At 47.1% G+C, this 26,109-nt stretch overlaps 1 protein-coding gene across 1 annotated transcript in view; it reads right to left on the bottom strand.

Moving 5' to 3' along the window:
- UFD1 (ubiquitin recognition factor in ER associated degradation 1) overlaps positions 1-26,109 on the bottom strand; it is a 125,759-nt gene that overhangs the window by 67,506 nt on the left and 32,144 nt on the right. The window contains exons 5-7 of the mRNA XM_069620056.1: positions 15,296-15,426; positions 14,378-14,450; positions 13,616-13,684 (exon numbers count right to left, since the gene is read on the bottom strand). Coding sequence (XP_069476157.1) covers positions 13,616-13,684; positions 14,378-14,450; positions 15,296-15,426 — 273 coding nt within the window. The remainder of the gene's footprint in view (positions 1-13,615; positions 13,685-14,377; positions 14,451-15,295; positions 15,427-26,109) is intronic.

Here is a 26,109-nt window from a genome sequence, read left to right as displayed (position 1 = left end):
ATTGTGGATGCGGGCAGCATTACACACTCTCCGAATTCTGTACCTAGAGGAGCTAGGCCTGCGAAATTTGGCAGGAGAATGCACGGGAGCACAAGCAAGCTAGTTTGTACTCGAGGGGGCTGCGGGTTACTCCAAAGTAGAGCTGGTCAATCGCTGGATGGCCCAGGAACATGGTCTTGTTTGGTGGGTAAGCAGGGGGCGCGGAGAGTAGTTGTTCACACTACTCCAAACAGGGGACACATGCCTTGGCAGGCCTTCTTGAATGAAGAAGAAAGCAGGGGTCTGACGGGACAGCAGAGGGCGAAGGGTGCCAAAACCTTCCAAACCGTTTCACATGTCCGTTTCTTTGTGCAGGAGATTTGGCTCCTTCTGTAGTTCGGTGAGAACACAGGTGATCGACTTGGAACGGATGCAGAGCCCCTTCTCTTATTCAAGATTAGCTTTTGCCAAAATCGATGACTTCCAATAGAAGATATGTTCTCTTGCAGGCATTTCATACATGGACCAATCACGGTCCATGGTGGTCTCAGTTATTCAGGCGCTCCAGACATCAGTAGTGTGGATATGGACCATATCAGCTTTCGCTGGAAGCTGCATGCCCAAATAAGGAACACCCGGGTTACTTGACCTGGGTGAAGACAAGGGACAAAAAGGCCATGGGACAGAACAAAAGACTTAGTGGCTCTGCCATTTTCGGACCTGGCCACAGAGCCAAACGCAGTTTGACCCTGAAGTAAAACATTATGAAATTAACTGCTGCCACCAGCTCGTCCCAGGCACGCTCGTACAATCACCTAAAAATCCTTCGAAGGTGTCTACAGCCGTAAAACAAAAAGGGACCCCAGCGCACGGTCCTGAAAGGTACAGTGTGCACTGTTAAAAAAAGTTACCAAGAACTGGCAACATAGTCAAAGACTAAGGGAAACATAGTTTCCCAGTACTGACAGTCTGAACGATGGGTCACTTTTCCCATAACAAGTGAGCAAAAGCCCAGGGGAGTTCAGCTGAAGACTAGGCTCCACTGGAAAAACTCAGGATAGAAAAGCCAAACAAAAGCAAAAAGGTTTGGGGGTCCATAAATGGAGGGAAGATTGCACATAAATGAAATTGTTCCCAACATGAGGTACGCTGTTACAGCATCTCCAGAGTTGGCGGGGCAGAAGCTTGGATGCATTGGTGCTACAAACGGTGACCTACGGTTACTGCCTTACATTCATAAAAAAAGTTCCTGGATTGTCCACCAAGAGACCAATCTTTGTTGGATCCAGATCCGCTCCTCCAACAGAAAATATTCTCATCCTAATGGAGAAAGGTGCAATACAACTGGTACATGCAGCAGAAAGAAATGACGCATCTTGAACTTGAGATGCTTGAACAAGTTGCTCAGGAAGGACAAGTTCACGATGGTATTTTTCAGATCTTTCAGGCCCTTCGACTCCATAATTGGTGTCATTAAACCTTCAGGATGCTTATTTTCATGTGCCCATTCATCAGACGCACAGAAAGTACCTGAGGTTTGCAGTTGGCAGTTCTTCCCATCAATTTCGAGTTCTGCCATCCGGGCTCAGCTCTGCCCAGAGTGTCTTCACCAAATTTATGGCAGTGGTGGCAGCAAGTCTAAGAAGTGAGGGGATTCTCATCTACCCCTCCCTGGACTGGTTCATCAGGACTTGTTCTCTAGAGCAGGCTCAGAGTCACTCCAGTCGCACTTGCCCCTTCCTCCACGAGCTCGGATTCTCCCTGAACTTTCAAAAAGTCCCACTTGACCCTATCACAGAAACTTCAATTTATTGGAGCAGTATGGATTCAGCATCGGGAAAAGCCTTGCCACCCGAGTTGAGGGCTCAATATCTCTTGCAGATAGTCAACAAATGTCAGAGTGCCAAACATCTCTGGGTCCTTGACTTTCTACTCATGCCATCCTGCATTTTTCTGGTGCCAGAAGTCAGCCTGAGAACGGAGATCCCTTTAGGCCGCTGAGGTAGTGATACATTTCCGAGGGCATAACGTTTCTTGCAATCTTTATCTGGAGGGGCTTCAACCGTGGACAGTGGACCACCACCCTTTCTAGTGGTTGTAACCACCAGGGAGTCCAGCGTGGCATGACACTGTGTGTACAAGGGGTCAGAAGGATCTGGGCAGAACAATTTTTGCCCGTGTGAGGCACGGTGATAAAGAAGGAGCTAGGTGCTTCTTAATAGAAGCAAGCAAGAGGATTGCCCGACTATTTTCTACAAAGTCAGAGTCAGGGATTGCCTCATGTGCATCGATCTCAAACTGATCGGCCGCCTTCTTAAGATGGCGTTGAACAACATTTGGTCATCCAAAGGGGACTCCTCCTTTTGTGGAGGTGAAGAAGGTGGGTCTACACAAATGGTGTCTGGGTCAGGGGTGTGTATGTAGGTGATAGCCAATGGCCCAGTCCCCCTGATCCCAATCTGGGTCTTGGTTAGTGTCCTGAGCAAATGGATCTATGTCTTCATAGGTATTCTGTTCTGAGACATCTAGGATATCCTCCTGGTAGCCTTGTACACAGACAGGAAGTTTCTTTGTAATTTTTGTGGAGTCCCCTTCCCCAAGCCTCTTGGGAGTTTGCCATTTATCTGAGAAATCAATAAGTTAGGCCATTTCGTCCATAACATTTTCAAATCCCTCCCTAGTCGATAGGGAAGATGCAGAAGTGTCTGGAGGTGGAAAAGTCTGTCTAGAAGGGTGGGGGGGGGAAAAGAGAGGCTGGGGTGGAGGGGTTCAGAATACTCCTCTCAGCAACAGGGGGTGCCCCGGTGTTCTTCTGCAACTGTAATAGCCACGAGACTTGGCAGCTGAATGCTAGGTCTCGAAGCGCCATCGGAGCCGTTGCAGTTGACGACTCCACTGAAGCCTTGGGTGCATGCGGGCCCTTGGACAGTGTTTCGGCAAGCATGGGTCTTTTTGAGGGAACACCCTTGCAAAAGTAAAGCCTAGTTGCATGCTGCGAAGATGGATATGTGGAGGGTGCCGACACGCGAGGTTCGGAAGGCGCCAAAGTTTTCTGTGGGCCTGTCGACATTACGCGCTTCATAGATGTCTCCGTCGAGGAGGCCTTAGGGGTTGTGTGTTTGGGTTTTAGTGGTGCGTGAGTGCCTTTGTCGCCGGGGTGTTAACTCCCCATAACGGAGCTGGTGGCCTGTCCGTCAGTGCCAGGTACTGGCATCTGGGAACCTGAGGGTCCTGCCGAAAGGTCAATGGCTTCCAGTTCGGAGCCATGGCTGCCGATGGATTCCTCATCATCCAAAGCGACGGTGCCAACCAGGGGGGTGGGGGAGGATGGTTTTTGGCTTGCATCACGTAGGCCGCCCACCGCGTAGTAACGTCTTGGGACAAAAGAGCTTGCATGACTTACAAGAACGCTCGTCGTGGTCCGAGGTAGAGACCGACTGCAACAGCGATGGGTTTCCTTCCAAGGGAATTTTCAGTTGCACGACAGACAAAATTTAAAGAATGTTCTCCCCATAGCAGAGGGCGATGGCAGACATACCAAATAGGGAAAGAGAAGGGACAAGGAAATGCATTATTGAAAAGAATAAACCCAGGGCCCCACTCTCCCTACTTTAAGGGCCTGGCCGGAGGGCCAAGGCCACAAGGTTGACACCAGTCGCCGAGGAGTTGTGGAGGTCTTCGTGGCAGGAAGCCCACAAGGCAGTCATCGAAAAGAGGCATTCAGGAGACTAGACAACCGTAAGTCGTGGGAGAAGACATGCAATATTTAACTCGTGCAAGCTCTGCATAAGGCGACCAAATAGTTGGGCGGAAAAATAAACAAAAAATGAGGGACCTTGACGCGTGAAGACTTTTGGGTACACTACACGTCACGGATAGTGTTACAGTCACGCCCATGTTGACGTCCCCTTTCGATCTTCGAAAGAAAGATACTAAATGTCGAACTATGCCCAGCACGTGATTCTAAGCAGATTCACAAGTATCAGAAACTTTTCTACCACTTACTTTTTTTATGGTCTTGTGGACTTATACATTTCACAGAGTACCAAGGGACTCCAGGATAAAAGGGTGACTCCTGCTGCCATGCAACAGTCATTGTAATAAAGAACCCTACAAAGAGCAGCATCCTGATAAAGACCTGAAACTGGTCCTTGGCACCCAGCCAGCAGCACTTTCTTCAACTGTACCAGCAAAGCCCTGCTCCTTCGCCGATCTCTTGAAGGCCTTCATTGATGCTTCGACCCATGGATCATTGGGAAACACCACCGGCGACCCCAGTTTTAGGATCCTGCCCTTGGAAGCATTCCAAAACCATCTTGTGATATGACCAGCTTTACTTTAGGCTACTTCACTGCATTGATCATTGTCCCAAGTTGAGGCATGGGACTCTGAAGATCCTAGACTTACGAAACAAGAAGCATCCCCTGCAGTTGCACCACAAAGAGGAAGCTGGTAGGAGAAGTTCCTTTTTTCCCCTTCGAATGAGGGTTAACTGCCACCATTTTTTCAGCGTGGCTATCACTGATCGCCGCCTACAACATAACCTGGGAGTCCAACTATTAGGAAGGATTTTCCCAGAACTGGTAAATCTTCCTGACCTGGGTCAACCCAATAACTTTTTGGTTTACTAGTGGGATATTTTTCCTTACTACCTCAGTGAGTGGGAACCTTTTTCCACACTCACAGAATCTTTTACTCTTTTTATGGGTGCCATTTTTTAGACTCTCCATAGTGTCTTTTTAAAGTTATCCTCTTTAACAACATATTGGCAATAAGTTTGTGTGGTTGCTGGGTTGCCCTAGGGGCTCCCTGTTAGGGAGAATTCTCAGAAATGTGCCAATTTCCTCCACCTTAGAGACCCCCAGCAACTTTGCTGGATTTTGAGGACTTTATTTTTTTTAACCTGGAGAGTGAGTCCCTCCCCCCACCCCCCACTCATGTATTTTAATGTGAATTCATACACGGTTTCGTTTGGTTATGGAGTCTAAACCTCCATAGGCATCATATTTTACAATTGTGTCACAAAGCACCTTCAGTGCAGTGACACAGGAAAGCCTTCTCTGGGATGAATTACTGTTTCCCAGAGCAGTAAAGTGAAACTGACTTTACTTAGCATTTTAACTTTCTAGAACCAGCACACACCATCTTACAATAGAGTGCTGGAGGGGTTACTTAGTATCCCCTTGGATCTACGTGATCCGACCGTGGCCGATTTTGCTGCGGCTGGAAAGTTTGCATGAGAAATGTACGAACCACAAAAGGTTTGTACATTTCTCATGCGAACACACGTTCAAAACCCCTACATACCCACACCCTCACACCCACCCCCACTCCCATGACACGTCCCCACCCACACCTTCAACACACCCCCCAGCCACACCCTCAACACACCCCCAACAGAAACATACCCTACTTACCTTCTCTTCACGCTGTGTCCCTGCGGCGCCAATTCTCTTTCACTTCTGTTATCGGGAACCAGCGCTGCAGGGTCCTTGTTTTGTTACCCCTTCCCCCTCCCGGGAGCTGTTTCCCCCGCAACCCCCGCTCACTATAATATTTCCATGTGTGTTGCGGGAGGCAGTGTCCCCCGCAACACTCCACTCACTATATCACAGTATAGTGAACGGGGTGTTGCGGGGGACACCCCTGCAGTCTTTTTTTTTTTTTTTTTTTTTATATACTTACCTACAATGCTACCACCAAAAGGTTCGAACTTTTGGTGTTCAAACCTTTGGTGGTAGCATTTTTCAGACTTTTTGTATGGTGAGACCTTTTTTTCGGTCCGATCGTACAATTCCATCCCCTTTGTCTAGCTTCTTATGTAACATGTTTTATGTTACCCTTTCCTCACTGAATGGCTGGTGGCAGTGGTTTCGTTTTGAACCATGGTTTGCATTTACTGCCACAGTTCGCAGCTCCAGTAAAGCAACTGCGGGAGCCATCTTTTTCAAAATGGTGCAGAGCCATCTTTGACAAAATGGGCCCGGTCTTCTTTTTCCGGCATGTCTTTGTGAAACGGTCCTGCTAGAGTTTCACTGCGCGTGAAACCAGGTTTGGTCTCTTTGTTCATTTCCCCCTTTGGTTGGGTTTCTGAGTGCAACTGCCTCTGGCTCCAGAGTGTGTGGGGTAGGCAGGAAGTGAGGGAGGTGCCCGAAACTCCCTGTGCTTAGTTTCCTAGGAGACCCAAATGCACTCTGTGGCAATTGGCTGGCTGGCTGGCCGGCCGGCCGGCAAGGACAGCCAGCCTGCTGGGTGAGTGACAGCAAGGCTGGAACGAATGGGAGAAAACAGTTTAAAAAGGTGAGTCTCTTGGCTTGGAAGGCAGAGTAGACCACTGGATGAAGGAACCGAAAAAGAGCTTGAAGAGGATGCCTGCTGCAACTCCTGCAGGTTCCATGTGATAATATCGCCGCAAAAATATCGCCATACAAAAATTGCCATATTTTTGCTGCGATATTACCCCATGGAACCTGCAGGGGACACCCCCGCAACCCCCATATATTTTTAAAGGGAGCGGGGGACACCCCTGCAACCCCACCCATCTACCCCATAAATTATCCCCACCAAAAATATCGCCTATGGCCGTTCCCGACGACCATATGTACGGCGATATTTTTGGTGGCGATAATATTACCCGATACCCTCCTGCACCGTTGGTTTGCCCGGTGAAGCCCTGCTGCAGTGCCAAATTGCCAAGTTCACATCCACAGAGAAGCCCCTGCAAAGACGACTTCTCTCCGAGTTGGTGGGACCAATCAACTCCAAAGTAAGCCACCTGGACATCCATCTCAGAGCTGGTTGAATTTCCACAGAGTTGCTGCTGGAAACTGTAGAGCCAGGGAGAGGAACACCAGATTGTGTGCGCTGCTATTAAGCTGACCTAGAGCTTTTGGAAGATCCTCCGGACTCCCAAGAAGCAGGACTGACCAAGCCTGAGCCCCTTCAACAGAGTGCGGGACGCCAGAAGCAAGGAAAGTCCACCTCAACAGCCAGGAACCACGTTGTTGCCATTTGCGGTGCTCACAAGGAGCTGAAACGCGAAATAGCCACTGAAAGTGAAGTTTGTCGGTTGTGTTTGCCAGTCCCAGTGCATTGCAGGAGTCCCCGTCCTCCCTGTTGTCCCCACGACTGAGGCTCAGGAACAGCGTGATCTGCAGAGCCACACAGGAACAGAAGTCATCAGCTGCATCTTTTCTTCATTGCTAAGGTACTGTAAAACAAGTCTAAGAGAACTTTCCTCTTACTGTGGAAGTGCTTGTTACTTCTGCAACTCACAAGACCAATCAGCTTGTGGCCTTACATTTGATTCTTCTTTTTATCAAAGACTCCCAAGAAGGTGTGCAAAGACTTTTCCATTTACTAACCAGAAGTGCTTCATCCTATACAATACTTTTGTCTATTGAATTGTATAACTCTTCTAAGAGGATCTGAAAGTATTTGTCCTGCTAAGAATATTTGTGGTCTCTTGTGTTCTAATAACCTTTGCCTTTTACCAACTTTTACAAATGTTCTGAAGGCCAACAGTAAGATATTAATGTCCCCAGCACCCTTGTTATTGAAATCAACTGTGGGTGTAGATTGCGTCTGTGGGCCATCCCAAAAGGGTCTCGTCTGAATCAGAAACTCAGAGTGTAAAGTATTGAAGTGTATTTGTGTTACTATTATATTGCTCCCTTCTAAAGAAGGATTTAGAACGGACTGATAAATTAATAATTGTTTATGCAAGAAACCTTGCATAAGAGTTTATTTGAATACCTGTAACTGTGAATTATTGTGTAACTCCACTACTGCTCATATTTCCCCTCTTGAGAGAACACTGGCTGCTCAACATGCTAACAAAACTGTGTATTACAAGCTTATACCAAAGGTTGGGTTTCCTATACCTGTAATCATAGTTGTTGTGTTCCCAGAGGGTACTGCATTCAAACCTTGCCTAACACTCTCAGTTTAACTTTGCTTAACTTGAGGACTACAGTTCCCAAGGGTAGAAAGGATCTTTGGATCCCTTTTACATTTTGTTAGGTGAAACCAGCACACCCCCACCTTATGTGGAGTGCTGGGCAGATGCAATGTATTCCCTTTCACACTAAAACTAACAATTCTGTTACAGGGACAAGCTTACCTTTAATGGCTGGTGCCAGTGATATCTTGTATTAATTTGGTGCACCTTCACTGCGGGCTGTGTTCACAGCTGCAGTAAAGGCACCCAAGGGTGCTCCTTTTACCAAAATAGCAGGTCTTTTTTCGCCATTTTAGTGTTTCTTGTCCTTTCTTCTTTCTTCCCCCCCGACATCCAGGGTGGGAAATTCTTTTGTGTGATTTTGATCTTTGATGGGATTCCCCTGACTCCCCGCCCAGGCCCAAGTCTGTCTGAGGGCAGGAAGCAAGGGAGAAGTCCAATACTCCACAGCCCTTTGTCTTCCTCCTTGCCTGAATGGGGACAAATCCCAGTTGGGGGCTGGCTGTCCCGATTGGACAACCAGACCGCCCCTTGTTGTTAAATGCAGGGAGAGAATGCCAATGTTGTGCTGTAGTTCCCGATAAATACTGCAAACCTGGAAGCTGAAGAAACGTCAAACACTGGAACCGAAACCGAAGAGGATGAAGGAAAAGCGGCTGAAACGATTTCCAGCGACCGGACAGCCTGCTGTATAACCGGAGCCTGCTGTAGCCCTTCCTTCCAATCGACCTGGGGACTCTGAAAACAACAACCCCGACCCAGTGCCTGGCGAGACCCACTAGCCTCAAGATGACCTGCATTTTGAACCATCCCACGGGTTGCTGCGACCTTGCATTGCTGCAATACCCCAATACCCTGGGACCTCGAGCCTCTGTGTTGTGCACGGCCCTCCGAATTCCAAATCTCGCTGAAACTTTGTGGGCATCCTGGTGGATCTGCAGAGACATGAATCAAGTCTGAGAAGTCCCCTCAACAGATTGCTGGACCTTTGTAACAACAAGAATTCAACCGTGATTTTCCATCTTCTTCTGTGCTCCTTGAAAAGGCGCCAAATCCGCAGAAACGCATTCAGCCACAAGGAAAACCTTGCCTAGAGCCTTCTACATTGATCCCTGCTGCAAAGTACCTCCAAGGCCCTGTTTTCAGTCACCACAACAAGAAATCCACTAACCGGGTTTTAGGCTGCAGATCCTAAAGTCCTCCTGCTGCAAAATCTTCTTCAAAGCTGAGGTACACTGTGTTGGCTTGGGTATGTACTTACCTCAAGTCTGTTAGGATTTATGTGTAGCTGTGGGGTGTTTTCTGGGATGGGGAGGCCTCTCATCCAGTGCACCTAGTCCCACTGCTAGAATCCCACCAGGGTGTCTTCTGCAAAGCCCCTGGACCCTCTTCTAATTCTTAAGTAAAGTACTCCCCTGTTTGCCCAGTCTTACTAAGTAACGCTTACTTTTGCTACTTAAGAACCTATTCTGACACAATCTGTTGGTCACTAGATCAAGATTTATCTGGGCCTACTTTTATTTAAATAAATCATGTATTTTTAGTGTTTCTTTGGACCATTTGTATTACAATTTAATTTGTACTGATTCTACAGCCCTCTCTCGCTCCCAAGATCCGCCTGGCTGCTCTGTCTACGCTACCACGTACTCCAGTGGTACAGCCTTATACTAAGAGTGGAGTTTTGTACTGCCTCAGTTGCATGATTTTGATAAAGAGGGGTAGCACCTCAGAAAAACTATCCTAGCGCCAACGAAGTCACAAAAGTGGGGCTCCATTCTTCAGTCCAGTGGAGGTGTAGTGTCCAGAACTGATCCATCGGAGAATGGAACCGAACTAGCCGCCCCAAAAACCTGATGCTGAACGGGACCTCTGCACCCAATCTGCATGGACCTCCTTCAACAGAACCGGGGTATGAAAACATGGGGCCCAGCGATTTCAGGAACTTCTACAGTGATCCCTGAATGATCAGGATTACAAAAGGTGCAAGTAAGCGTATCTATCCTGGCCCACTAGCTCTATAGTGTTTAATGGGTGGAAAGTCTTCACCCTACTTCTCGCTTGCCTTACTGAGCCCCGGAGGTCAGAGAACCTCCCCCAAGCTTAGCCTAAAGTGGTTGTTGTTAGGGGAGTGAAGTCCACTTTTGGGATAGTTTTATAAAATCTACCTCCAAGGTTTGTAGATTTACTCCCCCTGCCCTACCCCGCCCCCCAAGTCTTAGTAACAGTCTATACTACTTTTAAATACTAGTCCATTAAACCAAAACACACTAGAATACGTAAGATACTTTTCAAAGGCCACTGCTTAGTTTGCAGTTTCTTGCAGTTACAATTGTTACATCATTTTGACACTAATGACAGTTCTATCGTATTCTCGGTAATTGGAATTGGTCATTTATAGCGCACTTAATACCCAGAGGTTCCTAAGCGTGGACCCGGTGATCGAACCTGTGTTAGTCTGCCTCGTCCCGATTCCAAAGAGAGCACGTTGCCCACGAGCTAACCTCCCGAGACCCTGAACTATCCTCCCGAGACAATGCGCACACACTAAGATATACAGTGGTTATATTTAGTTCACAAAACCACATAAGATAGTCTTTTTGTAAGGAAATAAGTTGGTTAGGTAAATACTAGCAGAGCTTAAGGTTCTAGAAGCAGTTTCTTTGCACAGCAATGCTTTTAAAGTCCAAGACGCAACCCTAGCTAAAAGGCAGTTCTGAGAAGCTCAAAGTCTTGTAAAGCAGCAGAACTACAGAAACTTCTGTGGATATTTTCTAGGCTCTATTATTAAAGTTACAAGAGGATTAAATCCATGTTGCCCTGTTAAAGGATTTGAGAGAGGGACACAAGCAGCAGCTTGGGTCGGCGGTAAGAAGGGGGGGGGGGGGCAGGGGAAGAGGGGATACCCTGGACACCTCTACGTGTACTCCAATGCTCTGGAGATACTTTTCAGATTAAGGTAAGCAATAGGTTTTTCCCCACAGTACTTATGGTTTGAAGAACTGTTCGTGGCTGGATTCTCCTCGATGTGGCAGCACTGGACCCGACCTCTGGTCTGGTGACGAAAGGCAGGACAATGGACAGGATCTCTCAGCAGCAGTCTCGAGGGAGGACCTCTGCCACAGAATTTCATCAGTCTCTGTTCAGTCTGTGGTTTTGGCGCATTTTCAGCAGCACCAACAAAGGACACAATTCGCCCGGTCAATCTTCTTCGATTCCTGTACTCTGATGAAGGGGGCGGGGGGGCAGTTGGATCGTGTCTCGGGCGCTCAAAGACTTGGACACTTTCGGCCTTGGCAAGACAATGCACTACAATTGGGTCAGAGGTATCCTGGTATTTGCACTCTGCAGCTCTGGATCGACTCAGCACATCGGGAGATGGCTCAGATTGTAGTTAGTCTTAAGGCTGGTTGGTCCCACCAGCCAAAGGGAGGAGTTGTCCTCTTCGGAGTTCCTCGGTCACATAGAAAACCGGGTCAGGACAGCAGTGGTCACTTTACGGTGTTGCGAACGGTCTGCAGGCGTCTCTGGTCGTCTTATTCACCTCAGGAACCTCACCTTATATTCAGTTTCAGCACACACTGCTCTGCAATCTCTCTCAGTTTACAGAAAGGGGCGGGTGGCTGTCGAAACATGACAGCCAGACCCCCACTAGGAGCTGGTTCCATTCAGGCACTGCGGCAGACAAAGAGCAAGGGGGGGGGGTGAATAACTCCTCCCCCCACTTCCTGCCTGTCCAGACACAATGGAGCCTAGGTGGGGACACCCAAGGAATCATCCTGTCAAAGGCAAAACATTCACAGATGGCCCTCTCCCAGAATGGTAATAAAATGACTAACAAAGAACAACCTTGCTAGAAATGGTGAAATAAATAAATTTAAAAAAGCCCCCAGGTTAGTATTTAGGTGCCCCTATTGTGCAAAACCAGGGACTGTGAATACAGGCTGCAGTAAATAACATTTGTGTTTGTTACTGGAGTCCCTGGAGTCAGCCTACTCCACAGCACACTTGCAGTGTGAGTGACAAACATCTTCTTGAAAGGGCCACAGGAGTAGTGTAACAGAATGCAATAGAAAATACTCTGGCCCAAAAATAAAGTCTAGATTAAAAAGGGACTCCAGTAACAAACGCAAACTGTAGGGGTCCCCAAAAATGGGGACTGAACCCCTAAAAGGAATTCTGCCCTAACAGGAGTGGAGATAAAAAAAATACTTTGAGTTGTATATAATGGAGGGTTTAACAAAAATAAGAGTGAATTAAATCAATCAATGTGACAAATATCCCGATTTAAAAGAACTAGGCCTTATAGTCAGTGCAGCAGCTTGCAATAGCTAGAGAGACTCAATTTTCAATCATGTATTCTTGCTGTCAGAATGGAATATCGAAACTTGGCTCACTGAAGCAGTATTTTACTAACATACTAGCTATCGGCACCATACCCAAAATGTGTTTTTTATACTCTAGAGCACCTTGCCAGGCTATGCTATGCATCAGCCCAAGCTGCTTTACACGACTAGTAATAAGAGTGTGTGCCTTAATGGAATAACGAATGCACATCTGCATTCATAGCTCAAGGGTGGCAGGTGCGACGTTCGAGAGGCCTACTGTGCTAACTGAAGGGACTCAAATCATCCATACTGAAGTCATAAAATCTCAATTTAGCTACATTAGTGCCACTATGCTAGAAAAATTATATAAAGATGGTGTATGGCAAATGGGGGAGAACACAGCTTCGGCATTGTTTGAAGATCATGGGCCGTCTATTTCTGTGTTCATTCACAGGGCTGCCATTAAAGATTTAACAAACTACTGTCACCCTAGATTTCAGTCCACAAAATGATTTAATCTACACAGGAGTAAATGAAAGAAAGTGAGAAATTAAGTACTGTAGGAAAGCGGAAGAAAATAACCCAAATGAGAGTACCTTGGGAGAGATGTAGATGCGGGAGCATTATGTGTTTGTTTTCTAAAATAGGAATGGACTTTAAAGATGAACAATTTTCATTGGACAAGCTTTGCATACTCTTTTCTTGCAGCTTAGAGTTATCCTGCAGGTTGAAATACTTACAAAGAATAGGTTTGAACTCTGCGATCCTTCATCTTTGGACTTTGGTTATTAGACTATGACGTCCCAGGAGATAGAGACTTTAGGAATAGGTTCAGGACTTCTGATGGAAAAAAAAGACCTCATCACCTGGAGGTGCAGGCTGCACCTGGAGAACCCGGTTTTGTGCTTTTTCATCACTGACACTCATTTATGAAGTTTTCTACTGTTTCTAGAATATTTTCTTAACACCTATGGTGTCCACCCAACCAAACACCATATTTCACACAGCTTAATGAAGATACAATAATACTTCATCAACTCCCTGTGGTCTTCCTTTATCTGCATCATTGCCTCTCTCATTCTCCCATCCCACCTTGACCCCTTCACACCCAGTCTTCCACTGTACTCCTCTCCCAACCCACTGGGAAAAGCACAGTTGGGGGGGTCAGCTAAAAACAAGTCTTCAAATCTCTGCGACCGATAGGTCCTGCGACAGGTCCCCTGAAGGGCACTGAATAAATGTGCTCTCCCTCCTATAAGAGGAAAGATGCCCCCGCGCACCACCCATCATACTTCATTGCAGAACAAACCCCACTGAAGCAGAATCATCGCCCAGGAGACGGCAAACGTACATTCATGTCACACTCAATGATGGATACAGCTTTGTCTGGCTTCGTCTCCATGACCCGCAGCTCGTAGATCTGTAATAGAAGAAAAGCAAATATCAATACCAAGAAACCTCAGCCATCCAAAAGGAGCAAGGTAGCAACATATTCAAGCTAGCTTAGAACCAAGCAGTATGATTGCTCCAAGAAATTACCCAGAAATATGATGCCGCTGAAATCCTTTCAAGGGCAGAATGGGAAGGTGGCAGGAGAACCCTTCAGTAGGGATTTGAGGAATCTAGAGTTCCAAGGGAAGCATCACAAGGAGGTAGGGGGCATGAGATTATTCTGGAGTATAGGGGAAATGGTTGGTGAAGTAGCAGAAACCCAATAAGTTAATGACAATGCTTGGTGAAAGCCAACACTGTGCAGGCCCTGCTGTCATCAAAGTCTCTTTGCCAACACTGTGCAGGCCCTGCTGTCACCAAAGTCTCTTTGCAGAGAAGATCTGCCTCCCTGCCACAGGGTCCAACCTTTCCTCAGACCCTCCCAGTTACACAACAGCATGCGTAATGTTTTATCAATGAATGGTCACAGCGGAACTCTACCCTGCACTTTCCATTACTGAAAAGTTGTCTCTATTCCAACGCATAACACTCCTTTTCAATGGGCAGTGCATGCTAGACATTTAGTTAGACTCCACCTCATATTTCCAGCACTGCTTTCCATTAAAAAAGATGTACAACAATTCAGTGGATGTACAAAAATCCAAACACTTGGCAGCCTCACCTTTTCATTGTAGTTAATGGCAATAACATCGCCCTTGGTCAGACAGGCAAAGTTTCTTAAGGCATTTTCTAATCTTGAGGACAAGTTAAGGTGAAACGTAACAAGACGGCCCCCCCTTCATCCTCCCCAACCTGGGGCAGGATTCAGGGTGAGGGTTGGAGGGGGGGATACGCCATGGGGGTGGCAGGTACTTTGAAAGGAGAAATGTGGTGGAAAGCTCCATTACTCTTCAGATGTTCGGAACCCCCTAAACAAAAAACAGCCATTTGAACATGCTGGGAAACTCAGAGGGGTTCACCCATGGGTTGATGGAGCTCAGCCAACCTCAGGATCTAGGTCTGGTTCCTGCCAATAACTCTTGCTCTAAAACAGTCCCACGGTAGAAGATTCTCCTTCTGTGAAGGAGTGGACACTAGACCCCCCCCCCCATGATGTGACCAACCGTTCCAAGACATTCTTGTGGTACCTCTATCTAAAAGGATAGGCAAGTGAATGGCTTTTGTGCAGTGGGAGGTGAACCAACTTGTCGTCCAGACTGATATCCCAACGAGCAGCTGATCGAGGATAAACCCTTACATTGACAAGAGCATCTAAATCCAGTGAGTGACACAGAAGACCCCCCCCCCCCCGCCCATCCCAATGAGTAGAGAGAAAAGAAACCTAGGGTGGCACACATAACTAATCGGACAAGAGCAAATAAATCCAAGAAGGAATACAGGTGCACTGGCAAAATTAAAATTAAGCACCAATGCCCCTTTTGTATTTTATCGGGTTATAAGAATGATTGGGGTCAATACGTTTACTTGTAACAAAGTGACATGGTACGTTATTTTTGGAAAAATGAATTTAAGAGTTAAAATGCATAAAAATACAATGCCCCTGCCTGGCCTTCTCCTTAGTCCAACTTGGAAAGGATACACTGCTTTGGGGTTAGTAATGTCCAAGAAATCTGGGCTCTGCGGCTGAAATTTGGAATACGTAGCCACTTGAAGGTTAACGCTGTCCACCTGCACCAAACCGCCTTCTTCCAATAGTAGGTTCTGCATCATCTGCGGAAATAAAGAGGATGGCCTTTAGAGCAGATTTGGTCTAAGTACATGGAAATCAGTGCTTGAAGAAAGCTCCAGACAATGCATAGAGCAGGCGTTTGAAACCTACGCCTCTCCAGATGTTGGACTACGATTCCCATGAAGGCTTATCATAAATGCTGATGGGAGTTGTAGTCAACAATATCTAGAGAGTCCCCCTGGCATAGAGGAACTATATGCCTCAAGATTTTGAGCAGATTAAATTTTAATTGAATTAATGATTGCACTAGGTTATAGTTTCCCCCCTATTTCTTTCCAGAAAGATACAGTGGAATAAATCTGTGACAGAGTCACCGGACTGACCCTGATTGTGTGGAAAGGCAATAGCTCATGAGGGCGCCACCAGCAGAGTGATGTTGGATCCATAAGTGATGTGCAGCAGGTGCTTTGGCTACCCACCTTCCCCTACAGGATGAAGGCTGGTGTGAACAATCCAGGGAATTGGTCACCTCTCCCCACCGGGGGAACCACCTCTTTGCAACTAGGGAGGCGAGCACGCTAAGCTTAACACCCCATAGCGGGACAGGGCAAGCAGGATTCCCCTGAAGGCGGATCCTCCCCTTGGAGGACAGAGATTCCCCTTAGCAGGGAAATTAGTTATCCTCCCTGTTCTGAAGAAAGCCATAGGTTTATGGGTTATATGATAATAGACAACTGTAATAAGACTTCAATGCATTTATCTAAAGTTGGTTTGGTTTCGGACCCTCTCCAGGTACAATACCCAGGTACATCTGTAGACTGAGGTAGAAATCCACCCCCTCCAACCCCCCTCGCTACCGGGGGAGGGAGAGAAGGGGTGGAATCCACCCACATTGTTGGGAGGCCTGGGAAATGCCAGGTGAACCACACTGGAGAATCACCAGACGTGGTGTGCAGAGCCACAGTGAAGCCCATGGAACGCTAGCTCACGAGGAGCCGCAGCGGAAGAGACCGAAAGTCGGTGCAGGCAGCCCAGCAGGGGCAGCTCGACCAAAATGGGCGAGTGGAGTCAACCCACCGGGTCTTGGCCTCCTCACCCCCATTATGGAGGAGCCAGCTGAGTGAAACACGAGCACTCCCTCAGCCGTTTTTGCTCAGCTGAGGGAGTGCTCTTAACTGTCAGAGAAACACTGTTTCACTTTAACAGCTAAAGTTCCCTAGCCGTGCAAGCTCAACGAGCCATATAAGGCTGAGGGCGTTTGCTTCCCCAGCCTCGCATGGCTTATTGGAAATGCTGGCCGGGGCACTGCAGGTCTATGTGCAAGAGGGCGCTCCGGCACCTCCTCGCACATACAGACAGAGAAGGATGGAGGGGGGGGTGTCTCATCACCCACTCTCAAGCCCCTCTACGTATAAACAGGAAGCTTCCAAACTCCTGTTCATGCTAGCAGGCGCATGAGCTCTGGTGAGGAAAGACTTGCAGCAAAATGCACGTTTTTTAATGTTCCGTTTTTTTAATTTAAATTATGTGGATGCATGCATGCATGCTTGTGTTAGGTGAATGAATGTAGGAGGATGGATTCTGGTGTGCATGAGAGCGCGATTGCTGTGTGCATGGTGTGTAAATGTGCGTGTTTGTATGTTTATTTAAATGTGTATGTATGCTTGCGTTATGAGTGAGTGCATGATGGGTGCTCGTGCGACTGAGACAGAGTGCTCGCTGTGTGTATGTTGTGTACGTGTGTGCATGCGTTTGTGCTGGTCCGAGATGGTTTGGGTGAGTGGGGGTAGGAGGCGAGTAAAACATGCCCAACCACCCTCCCCACCGGTCAAAATCAGCTCTCCGTCTGAGATGATGTGGGGCCCAGGGGGACAGGCATGGTATTTTTTACTGGACATCTATAATAGATGTCCAGTAACAAATACCATCCCCCACCCCCATGGAGCCCCAGTGCCTAGCATGCACACAACCACACATGGATGGTGTGCGTGTGTGAGGAGATCGGGAACCAGGGCACAGGTGTGTCTTTTTTACTGGGCAACTATGGCAGATGTCCAGTAAAAATAAATAAATCATGCCTTATCCCAGTGCGCCACAGCGCCTGGCGCGCGCACACACACAATCACATTCATAGTGTGCGTGTGAGGAACTGGGGCCCAGGGGGCATGCATGGCATTTTTTACTGGGTATGCCCAGTAAAGAATGCCAGCCCAGTCCGCTGTGATTCCTAGCGCCCGACATGCAACGTCAAGTCTGACCCCTAAGCCCTCCAGGGCCTGGCATGTACACACAATTGATCATCAGTGCATGTGAGCCGCTGGAGGGCAATGAGGGAAGGAATGCAATTTATTAATGGGCATCTGACAGATGCCCAATTAAAAAAAAATAAAAAAAACACGATGACTGGTCACCCCACCCCAGCACCTTGCATGCACACAATGGTGTGCCTGTGAGGCTCTCGAAGACTTAGGGGGCGAGAATGGCAGTTTTTCCTTGTCATCTATGCCCAATAAAAAAATGCCATGACTGTACCCTGGGACGGAATAGGCCGAAATTAGTGAATACAAATTACCAACCCCACCAAAAGACCTAAAATACATACTACCAAAAGTTCAAACTACAAAAAGTTTCTACCCTTTGAGGTATGTATGTTTTGGTGGGGTAGGTAAAACATAAAATAAAAAATTATTATTTATATATATATATATAAACAAATAATTTAAAGGCTGCGACATATATTGGCAGAACAAACATGTTATCTTATAGTATCATTACTGGCATTATGCACAAAGCAAACGGGCATGTTCTGATAAAGGAACAATAGTGTATAATGGTGCAGTCAGCATGGAAATGTATGGGCACAGTCAGTGTGACATTGGTTGATATAGGAACATATTGGGTGGAAAAAGGCATCATGACAATGTGTTGGAAAAATGCTCCTGTGCACTGTTGGGGGACTTGCATCTATTGGATTTTTTCCATGAGTTACCCTTCAAAACCCAATTGCAAACTGTTTGGCATTTTACCCATTTTTTCTAAAAAGTGTGCTCTAAATGCTCCATTTTCATCCATTATTTAAAAAATTTAAAAAAAAATAAAAAAAAAAACAACTTCACCCCCGAATCCGCCTCGAATTTACGCTGCTGCAGGTAAAAAATAAAAGCCACTGCTTCCGGATGCCCCTATTTGACCTTAAAGTGCAGCCTATCGAAACCCCCCCCTCTCCCCCCGCCCCCAGATCTGTGCAAGTATTTCATAGAGAAGAGAAGTCTTGGGTGGATGGGAGACAGGCTATAGTACTACCATAACCAGACTGCATCGCTTCCGCCTTTTGTAGGCGTGTCCTTGAAGTTAACTTTATGTGGTATTGTTATTTGTTATTGTCCGGGCTGTATTTTTTTGGAGGGAGGGAGGTTGTGAGCACGGGACGTGCTCATCGGTTTTCGTGCTCTTCCAGACTTGTTTGCAGGAAATAACGCTGTTCAAATAGATGTCCGTACGTTGCCATGGAGATGGCCCCTTTCATTTAGAAACCGATATACAGATCATGAAAGACAGGGGTTTCTTTTGTTTTAATTAAAGTAGTGTTTTCCCTTAGTGAATCCGTTTCAGATTCCCGATGGACCCCTCTATTCCGATGGCCGTATTTTACATTTAGAATGTGGTCACTGCGACACGGATCCTCCTGTGCATTGCAATACCCTTATCCGCAGCACAGAATTAAACTGTTAGACAGAAGTGTGCGATTTAATTCAATGTTCATATTTAAGTCTGCACGGGGAGGGTTACCAATGGCAAGCGCTAGTTATGCTCATATCGTTTCATGGCGCTTTGAGTGTTGGGTCTGCTGCAAGGTGCTGCAAAAGGAAATGGTATTCTTGTTAATCGTTTTACACCATCATTTAGAAGATGGAAATTGATGCTCTACTGTAGTGGCTCCTCCTGGCACTTTTTTAAATGAGAAACATTTCTGACCATTTTCTGCAGAGGGGGCGGTAGTTGTACCCTTTCAATGTCCACATACAAACATTTGATTTGCAATGTTGAAGGAAGGTTTAGATCAATTCAGCACAGAAAGAAGAAAAACAACAAAAAAAAATAAACCATTCTCAAATGTCAGAGGAGTTAAAAAAGTCGACCTCCAACTATTGGGCGGAGTTACAAGTTGGAGTCGGAATGTAAGCTGGTGGGAAATCGAGGCAATTTTTCAAATATCTCCTACACTCGGTTGTTCTGGCATATCTGGAAATTATTTATGCCCCACCAGTTAAAAAAAAAAATACAAAAAAAAAAGTTACCTGCCGCCACTGCAGCCCAGGGAAGAGAGCCTGAGACACAGGGTCACAGAGGAACATCGTGAAGGCAACATGAAGCAAGACAGACAGAGTCAATGTTCAAACCAAATTCTTTTATTAACTTAAATGTCAGGATGTTGTAAGGCCTAAGTTGCCCTATGCTAAGGTGTCACAAACCTATACTTGCCCTCACAACTAAAGATAAACAATGTGTAGGCATGTCAGCATCCAATGAAATGGTGTTCCAATATAAAGTTCCAGTTCTTGGCTTGTGTTTCAGCCATAAGGTCAAAAGAGTTCCACAAAAAAAAAATTAAAAAAATAAATGCGCTCAGGGCTACCTTCCCTAAGTTTGACAGTCAGTTCTCTGGACTTTCAATAAGTGTTCCAAACCAACTTTGCAACCTTTCAGGCTTTTCAACGGTTTACTTAGCATTTGCTATTCAATATTTGATAGGCACAACAGCTTCAGCAACTTAACTTTCCTTGGTTCACTCCAAGTAGGGTTACTCTGTCTAGGCGCAGTTGTTGGACCACACTGTCCAACCACTGAAGATCACGCAACCGGTAACCCTTGGCACTTTGCTATATTCACTTGTTTTCATTGTACTTCTTACAACACAGGCTTCCTCTTTGAACCAGTGTCACTTCCAGTTCTTTTTTCCTTGGCAGCTGCATGCCTCTGCCACGGCGTGACTTTCACACCACTATGTGGGGTGCTTTCCTTGTCACCACCTTGCTTCCACCCTAACAATAGTGCTTATCATGTGCCGTTTCCTCAGCCATTGTTACTGGCTTTCATTCGGTTCACACTGTCCATCAATACCTTTTTACTTGCTTTTATTATATTCGAAAATGCATCTTACTTTCTTATCACAACGAGCTTCCGAACCATTCCACAGCTTTTGGTGGTTCCCTGGAGTCAGTGTACCCGAGATCCAGCAAGTGGTGCGGGTGGAAAATACACAGCACTGGATTCTGCAGAGCGCCCGACCCTCTCACAGCCCGCTAGGGCTGCGGCATCCATGTTCCCCTGCAGCACTTAGCGACCTCTCCACCCTGCTCCATATCGGGTTTCTGCATCATTTTACTCAGGGTCTTACGCAGCTCGCTCCTTGTGTATATCTCATACATACACACACATAACTGGCTGCAGCTGCAAGTCCTTTGCCTGACCCCAATTAGTGTGACATGCCAGACCATGGTAGTAGTGGTTTGCAGTCCTCTTTTTCGTTTCAGTACTAGTGATGCGCACCAATATAAGTGTACATTACTCCTAGTTGCCTCTTCTTCGTCCCAGTTCCAAAGGAATAGGACTGCAGGACAGGGTGTGTGATAGGGGCAGACTGAAAATAACCTACAAAAAGGTAGGGGGATGGCAGAATGCCTTTTGACAATAGAAAGGGGAATACCATGCCTCGACATCCTCTCCCCAAGGACACTCCACCCAGGTGATCCTCCCTCACATATCCACCCCCAGGGTCAGGAGCCAAAAGCGATGGCCTTTCTCAGGCCACTGGAGATGAAGATCCAAGGAGAGCAGATGGGAGGAAGCCCTCAAGTTCCTCACAGTAGCCGCTGCCTCACATTAGCTGCTAGGAGATGGCAGGAACAGAGCACCGGCTCTGATGAATTCGAAGGAAGACGAAGCAAGACCCTGCTACCTCCACGACCCACCCAACCAGAGAAGCACCGCCTGGAAGCAAAAGGTATGCAGTGGCTCAGGAGGGGGGAATTTGACAAACAAGGGAGTGTGGAAAAGACATTACTGGAATCCAACAAACAGAAATCCAGGGAGCGACCGGTTACCAGACAAACAAATAAAAAAGGGTAAAAACACCTGGGACTGCTACCAAAGGGAAGAAAGGACATGGAGTTAAGTTGAAATCTTAACCCCAGATAAAAGGGAGGTGAAAAGCCAACCGAAGTCAAGCTTTGTATGAGAAGCCAAGCAAAGTGTTAGCGCCAAGACAAAAAAAGAACCCAAGGACAGAAATGAAGGTAGATTAGGCATTCTGGACAACAGACTAACATTGTGTTGGACCTCTTGATAGACTGCTTTCTTTTCTTTAAACTAGGGAGGAGACACTCATGGACAGAAAGGTTTATCGTCAAAGTGTGTGTCAAGGTACTGCTTATGGCCCAGTAAGGAGGGTCATGGCTAGAGGGTGACAATATCTACGATTGACAAGAAACCCAAATGCAATGGTTGGGAGGCACGGAAGGGGTTGGGGGGAGGGAGGTGGGTGTGGAGACGCACTTGCTGGTTGGAGTTGGTCATGGAGTGAACTGAGCTCATCAGTGGAAACAAGAGGTACATTAGAGTAGGGATCCCAGCGGGGAAGGCAGACAAGTATTCAGCTTTGGAGGCACACTGAGTTAACCAATCCGAAACCTTTTTACACAGTATCACTAACTCGTCATATTGTGAGACACAGATACTATAGGACTGACTCCTTTTGACTAAGTAGATCAGGATAATTTGAACTTCATACTTCACAAGATTGTGTTCCGTTGGTCTTTTGTCACAGGTACAAAGTCCAAACCCGACTCTTGCAAGAGGCCCTTTTGATCCCTCCCCCCCCCCCCCAAACCCTTACAGATTGTACCTGCAAAAAGGCTTCAGCAGCTGGGGAGGCCGGTCCCAAGAGCCTTTCCCAGTTTTCCCTGGCTGGAATACTGAAAGCTGCACTGAGCCAAGGGGGATGGAATAGGCCCCTTCTTGAAACTTACCAAACCTGCCCATCCTCCCTCTGGAGAATTAAGTCCATTAGATTGGCTAGTGTCAGCCTCCCAATCCCTGGAAGGAGAGGGAAATGTAATGAAGGAAACACGAAGAGGAAAGGTGTGGGAAGTGGGTGAAGTCAGTAGGGGTATGGAGGAGGACCGAGAGAACAGAAACAGGACAAAGTGAAGAAGTGTGGAGATTGGCATTGGAGAGCGAGTGGGAACGCTTGAAAAGAGGAAGGTGGTAATAGTATTGAAAAGTAGGTGGTAGTGGTTGGGAAATAGTGGTAAAAAGGAGCAGTGGTAGAGGTTACAAGAAGAGTGGTAGCAGTTGTAGAGGAGTGGTAGTATCAGAGAGACAGGGCAGTAGGAATCGAGAGGCAATTGTACTAGGAGAAGAAGTACAATTGGGGAGACGGTAGTGGCGAGGTGGTGGCAATAGAGGGTGAGGTAGTTGTAGTGGTAAGTATTAACAGTTGTAGTAGAAGTCGAAAGAGTGGTAGTAACGGGGGTTTGGTAATATCTAAGGCTGGAGGTAGGAAGACAGAATGAGACAGAGCGACATAGAAGGGGGCAATGCAAGAGGGAGCATGAATTTCCGTATGATTCCGGAGGATAGCTCAGCGGCAACGATCCTTAGAAACCTCTGGGTATTTAAGCATGTTATAAATACACAACTAAGGCAAAAAACAAACAGAAATCCCTGTAGCACACAAGAGGGGGTTAGGGGTGGGGGAGCCCGTGAGTCAGTAAGCCAACATCTCAGGGAAACCATTGCAGCCTTAGCCTCAGACCATAGGGATTACCAGGTCCTCGCACTAACCAGGATTATGGACGCCTAGGCTAGGGTGGGGTGAAAGAGGCAGAGACCTACAGACAAATACCAACAAGGCCTTGGCATACTAGAAAACCAACCTTGTACAAGCCGAGAATAAACATTTGAAATATTCTTTGGTGTCAGAGTGGTTTGTTAGCAACGTCCCGTCACAATGGTTATAGACACTTTAGACTAGCCAAAACCAATCCAAGTAACCTGAGCTGAGCAGTAAGGCAGACTCTTGGAATGTAGGAAAGCCCCCTAGACACTCACACCAGAAGACAAAAAAAAACAGTAGGGGAAAAAGGCCCCAAACAGCTCTTGCAAGGATAACAGTTTTATTTCTGTACAAAAGGAAAGGGCCCCATCAAAGACCTCTGCTGCCGCAGAACGTTCGGCCAAAATCTGCATGAGCAGCACAAAGCCGGTCAAGTGGCACAGCGAGTAGAGCGCTCGCTTTGGCATCTGTGCAGAGCCTGCTGACGCAGGTTCGAATCCCGGCGGGGCCAAACTCAGCCTTTCATCCTTCCGAGGTCGATAAATGAGCACCACACACCGTGGGTAATAATAAGCAGCGCTCAGATACCTGAGGGTTCGTAGCGCTATATAAATGCTAAATTATTATTAAATTATTATTAAGAAGGTACATAGCACTGTTAAGAAGGATTTCTGAGCTCTGACCAGGAGGGGCAGAGGTTCAGAAGGCCAACCTAGTTTCTTGGAACAGGGTGTAACGCTCACCTGATTCCCGTAGAGGCGCCGGTCTTGACTGGGCGTATACCGTATCTTCAAAGGTGATGTGCAACACACGGCTGGCTCTTTGGGCTGGACCTCTGTGCACTGTATGTCTGACTCGAAGGGTAAGATGTCTTAGGTAAGTGAACGCCGTGCTCTCCATCTGCCTCGGGGCAGGGTGCTGTAACCAGTTTCTTCACTGGATAAGGGGAGCAGGCCTCTTGACTTCAGAGGACTGCTGTCCGTCGTTTACTGCACAAACGGTAAGTTTCGAGTAATTCTAATGTCTTTAAAGTCTTTAGTAATGATGTTTCTTGTTTTGCAGGGTTCCGGCGATGGCGGATGACGGGCTGAAGTGAGTTGAAGATGGAGCCCGTGTGATGAATAGAAGCGCCTGGAAGCACGTAAGTAAGCGCTTGTTGCCTGCTTCACGATGCGCTCTAACTGTCTTTTTATTTTGCAGGTACAAGTTCGGAGCGTCTGCAGGGTGCCGGAATACCCACTGGGTTAGATGTGGAAAGGAGTAATGGCACGTGAGTATTAAAGTTCCCCAATGTCTTTAAACGCACCTTGTTTTGTCTTTCAGATGCGGGATGCAGCGCCCAAGGCCTCCGGAGCGTGCGAAGAGTAGGTAAGCCTTTGTCTTTCAGATGCCGGAATGCAGCGCGAGGCGTTGGTGACAGCCGATGGACCAGGTAAGTGAAGAGCTGTCACTGAAGACCGTAATGCTAACCTGTTCTTTCTTGTCTTTATAAGTGTTGCTGAAGACTGGATTCAGGATGGTAAGCCTTTTTCCTTAGGCCCAGGATCAGATGCAGAAGACACGATGAGCGTTCTGCTGCAGAGGATGCAGAATAACGCAAAGCAAGATTCATCCATCGGGTGTGGTTTAAATAGCCTCCTGTAGTGCTTAGGTGTCTCCTTCCACAGCCACGCCTAGGTAAGAAAAGAGTTCCTGCTTTCCAGAAGAGTTCCAGTGTTCTGAATCTAGGGAGTGGTTCCTGCCCCACCCAACAGGAAAAGTAGTTCCAAACAGAAGAGGATCAGAGGCTCAACTGGCAGGCAAGTAAGCAGCATGGTCTGCTGAAGGTAAGTCCACCCAAGCATTATGAGCCCGGCGCTTCCAGCGCTGGGACTGGGCATATTTATGAGCCTGGTGCCACTGGCGCCAGGACTGGGTCCAAAAGGTCCCAATTGGGACTGGTTGGCACTCGGAACCTGGGTTATGGATCTGCTTCCAAGGGAGTTGGGAAAACCCTGACCTTTTGGAAGCAGAGATCATGACACAGGGTAAACCTCTGGACAAGCCAGACTAATCAGGGTAGCTATGACAGGCGGTCAAGACCAAGTTTCAGGAGGGGTGAGGGTGACTGAAGGACCTCAATGAGCACACAGAGCAAGGACTTTTACAAATTACTCCAGACAGGTGTTTTATCAAAAATATAGACACATTTATTACAAGGCCTTTGTAACACAGACCATAGCGAAGCATCACAGTAACACTAAGTAAACCAATACATCATATATATATATATACATATATATACACACACACACACACACACACACACACACACACACACACACACGGGGTGGGCAGGGAGGGGGTCTAAAAGGGTGTCTGCACGAAATATGTTGACAACCTAGATGGGAAGGAAACAGGTAGTGCAGTTAATCTTTAGGTCATGTTCAACATCAGTTATTCACCTAACCAAGAGGCAGCCCTAAGAAGAGGGGAGCCTTGTGCCTAATAGTACATGTAGTGCCAGTGCACGCGGTTGTTCCAATGGGCAAAACAAGGTCTCTTCGGGGGTCTCTAGCATCTTGGGAAGGTGGATAAGGCGATGAATAATAAGTTCCCACTAGTCAAGAAGGACCTCCACTTGAAGATAGAGGAAGTTCGAGAGTGCGTGAAAATGGGCTCTTGCACTAGGGGCCACCAGTTGGTGTATTGATTACTCACCGGTCCCTGATGCAAGGAGACCCAAACTTCGGCAGGTTAGTCCAATTCAGTTGCAGGTTCGAATGCAGCAAAAAGGACTTCTCGGCCCCTTTTAGTTCCTGAGATCCAGCGAGGATTCCCAAGCAGACAGTGGCGATTTCTCCGCTCCGGGTGGATGAATCGCCCCAGTTTCACTGCAGCAGGCTTC

Source organism: Ambystoma mexicanum, chromosome 10 (assembly GCF_040938575.1).
Source record: "Ambystoma mexicanum isolate Mex_15411 chromosome 10, UKY_AmexF1_1, whole genome shotgun sequence".
NCBI classification, from domain to species: Eukaryota; Metazoa; Chordata; class Amphibia; order Caudata; family Ambystomatidae; genus Ambystoma; species Ambystoma mexicanum.
This window is presented reverse-complemented; position numbering and strand designations above follow the sequence as displayed.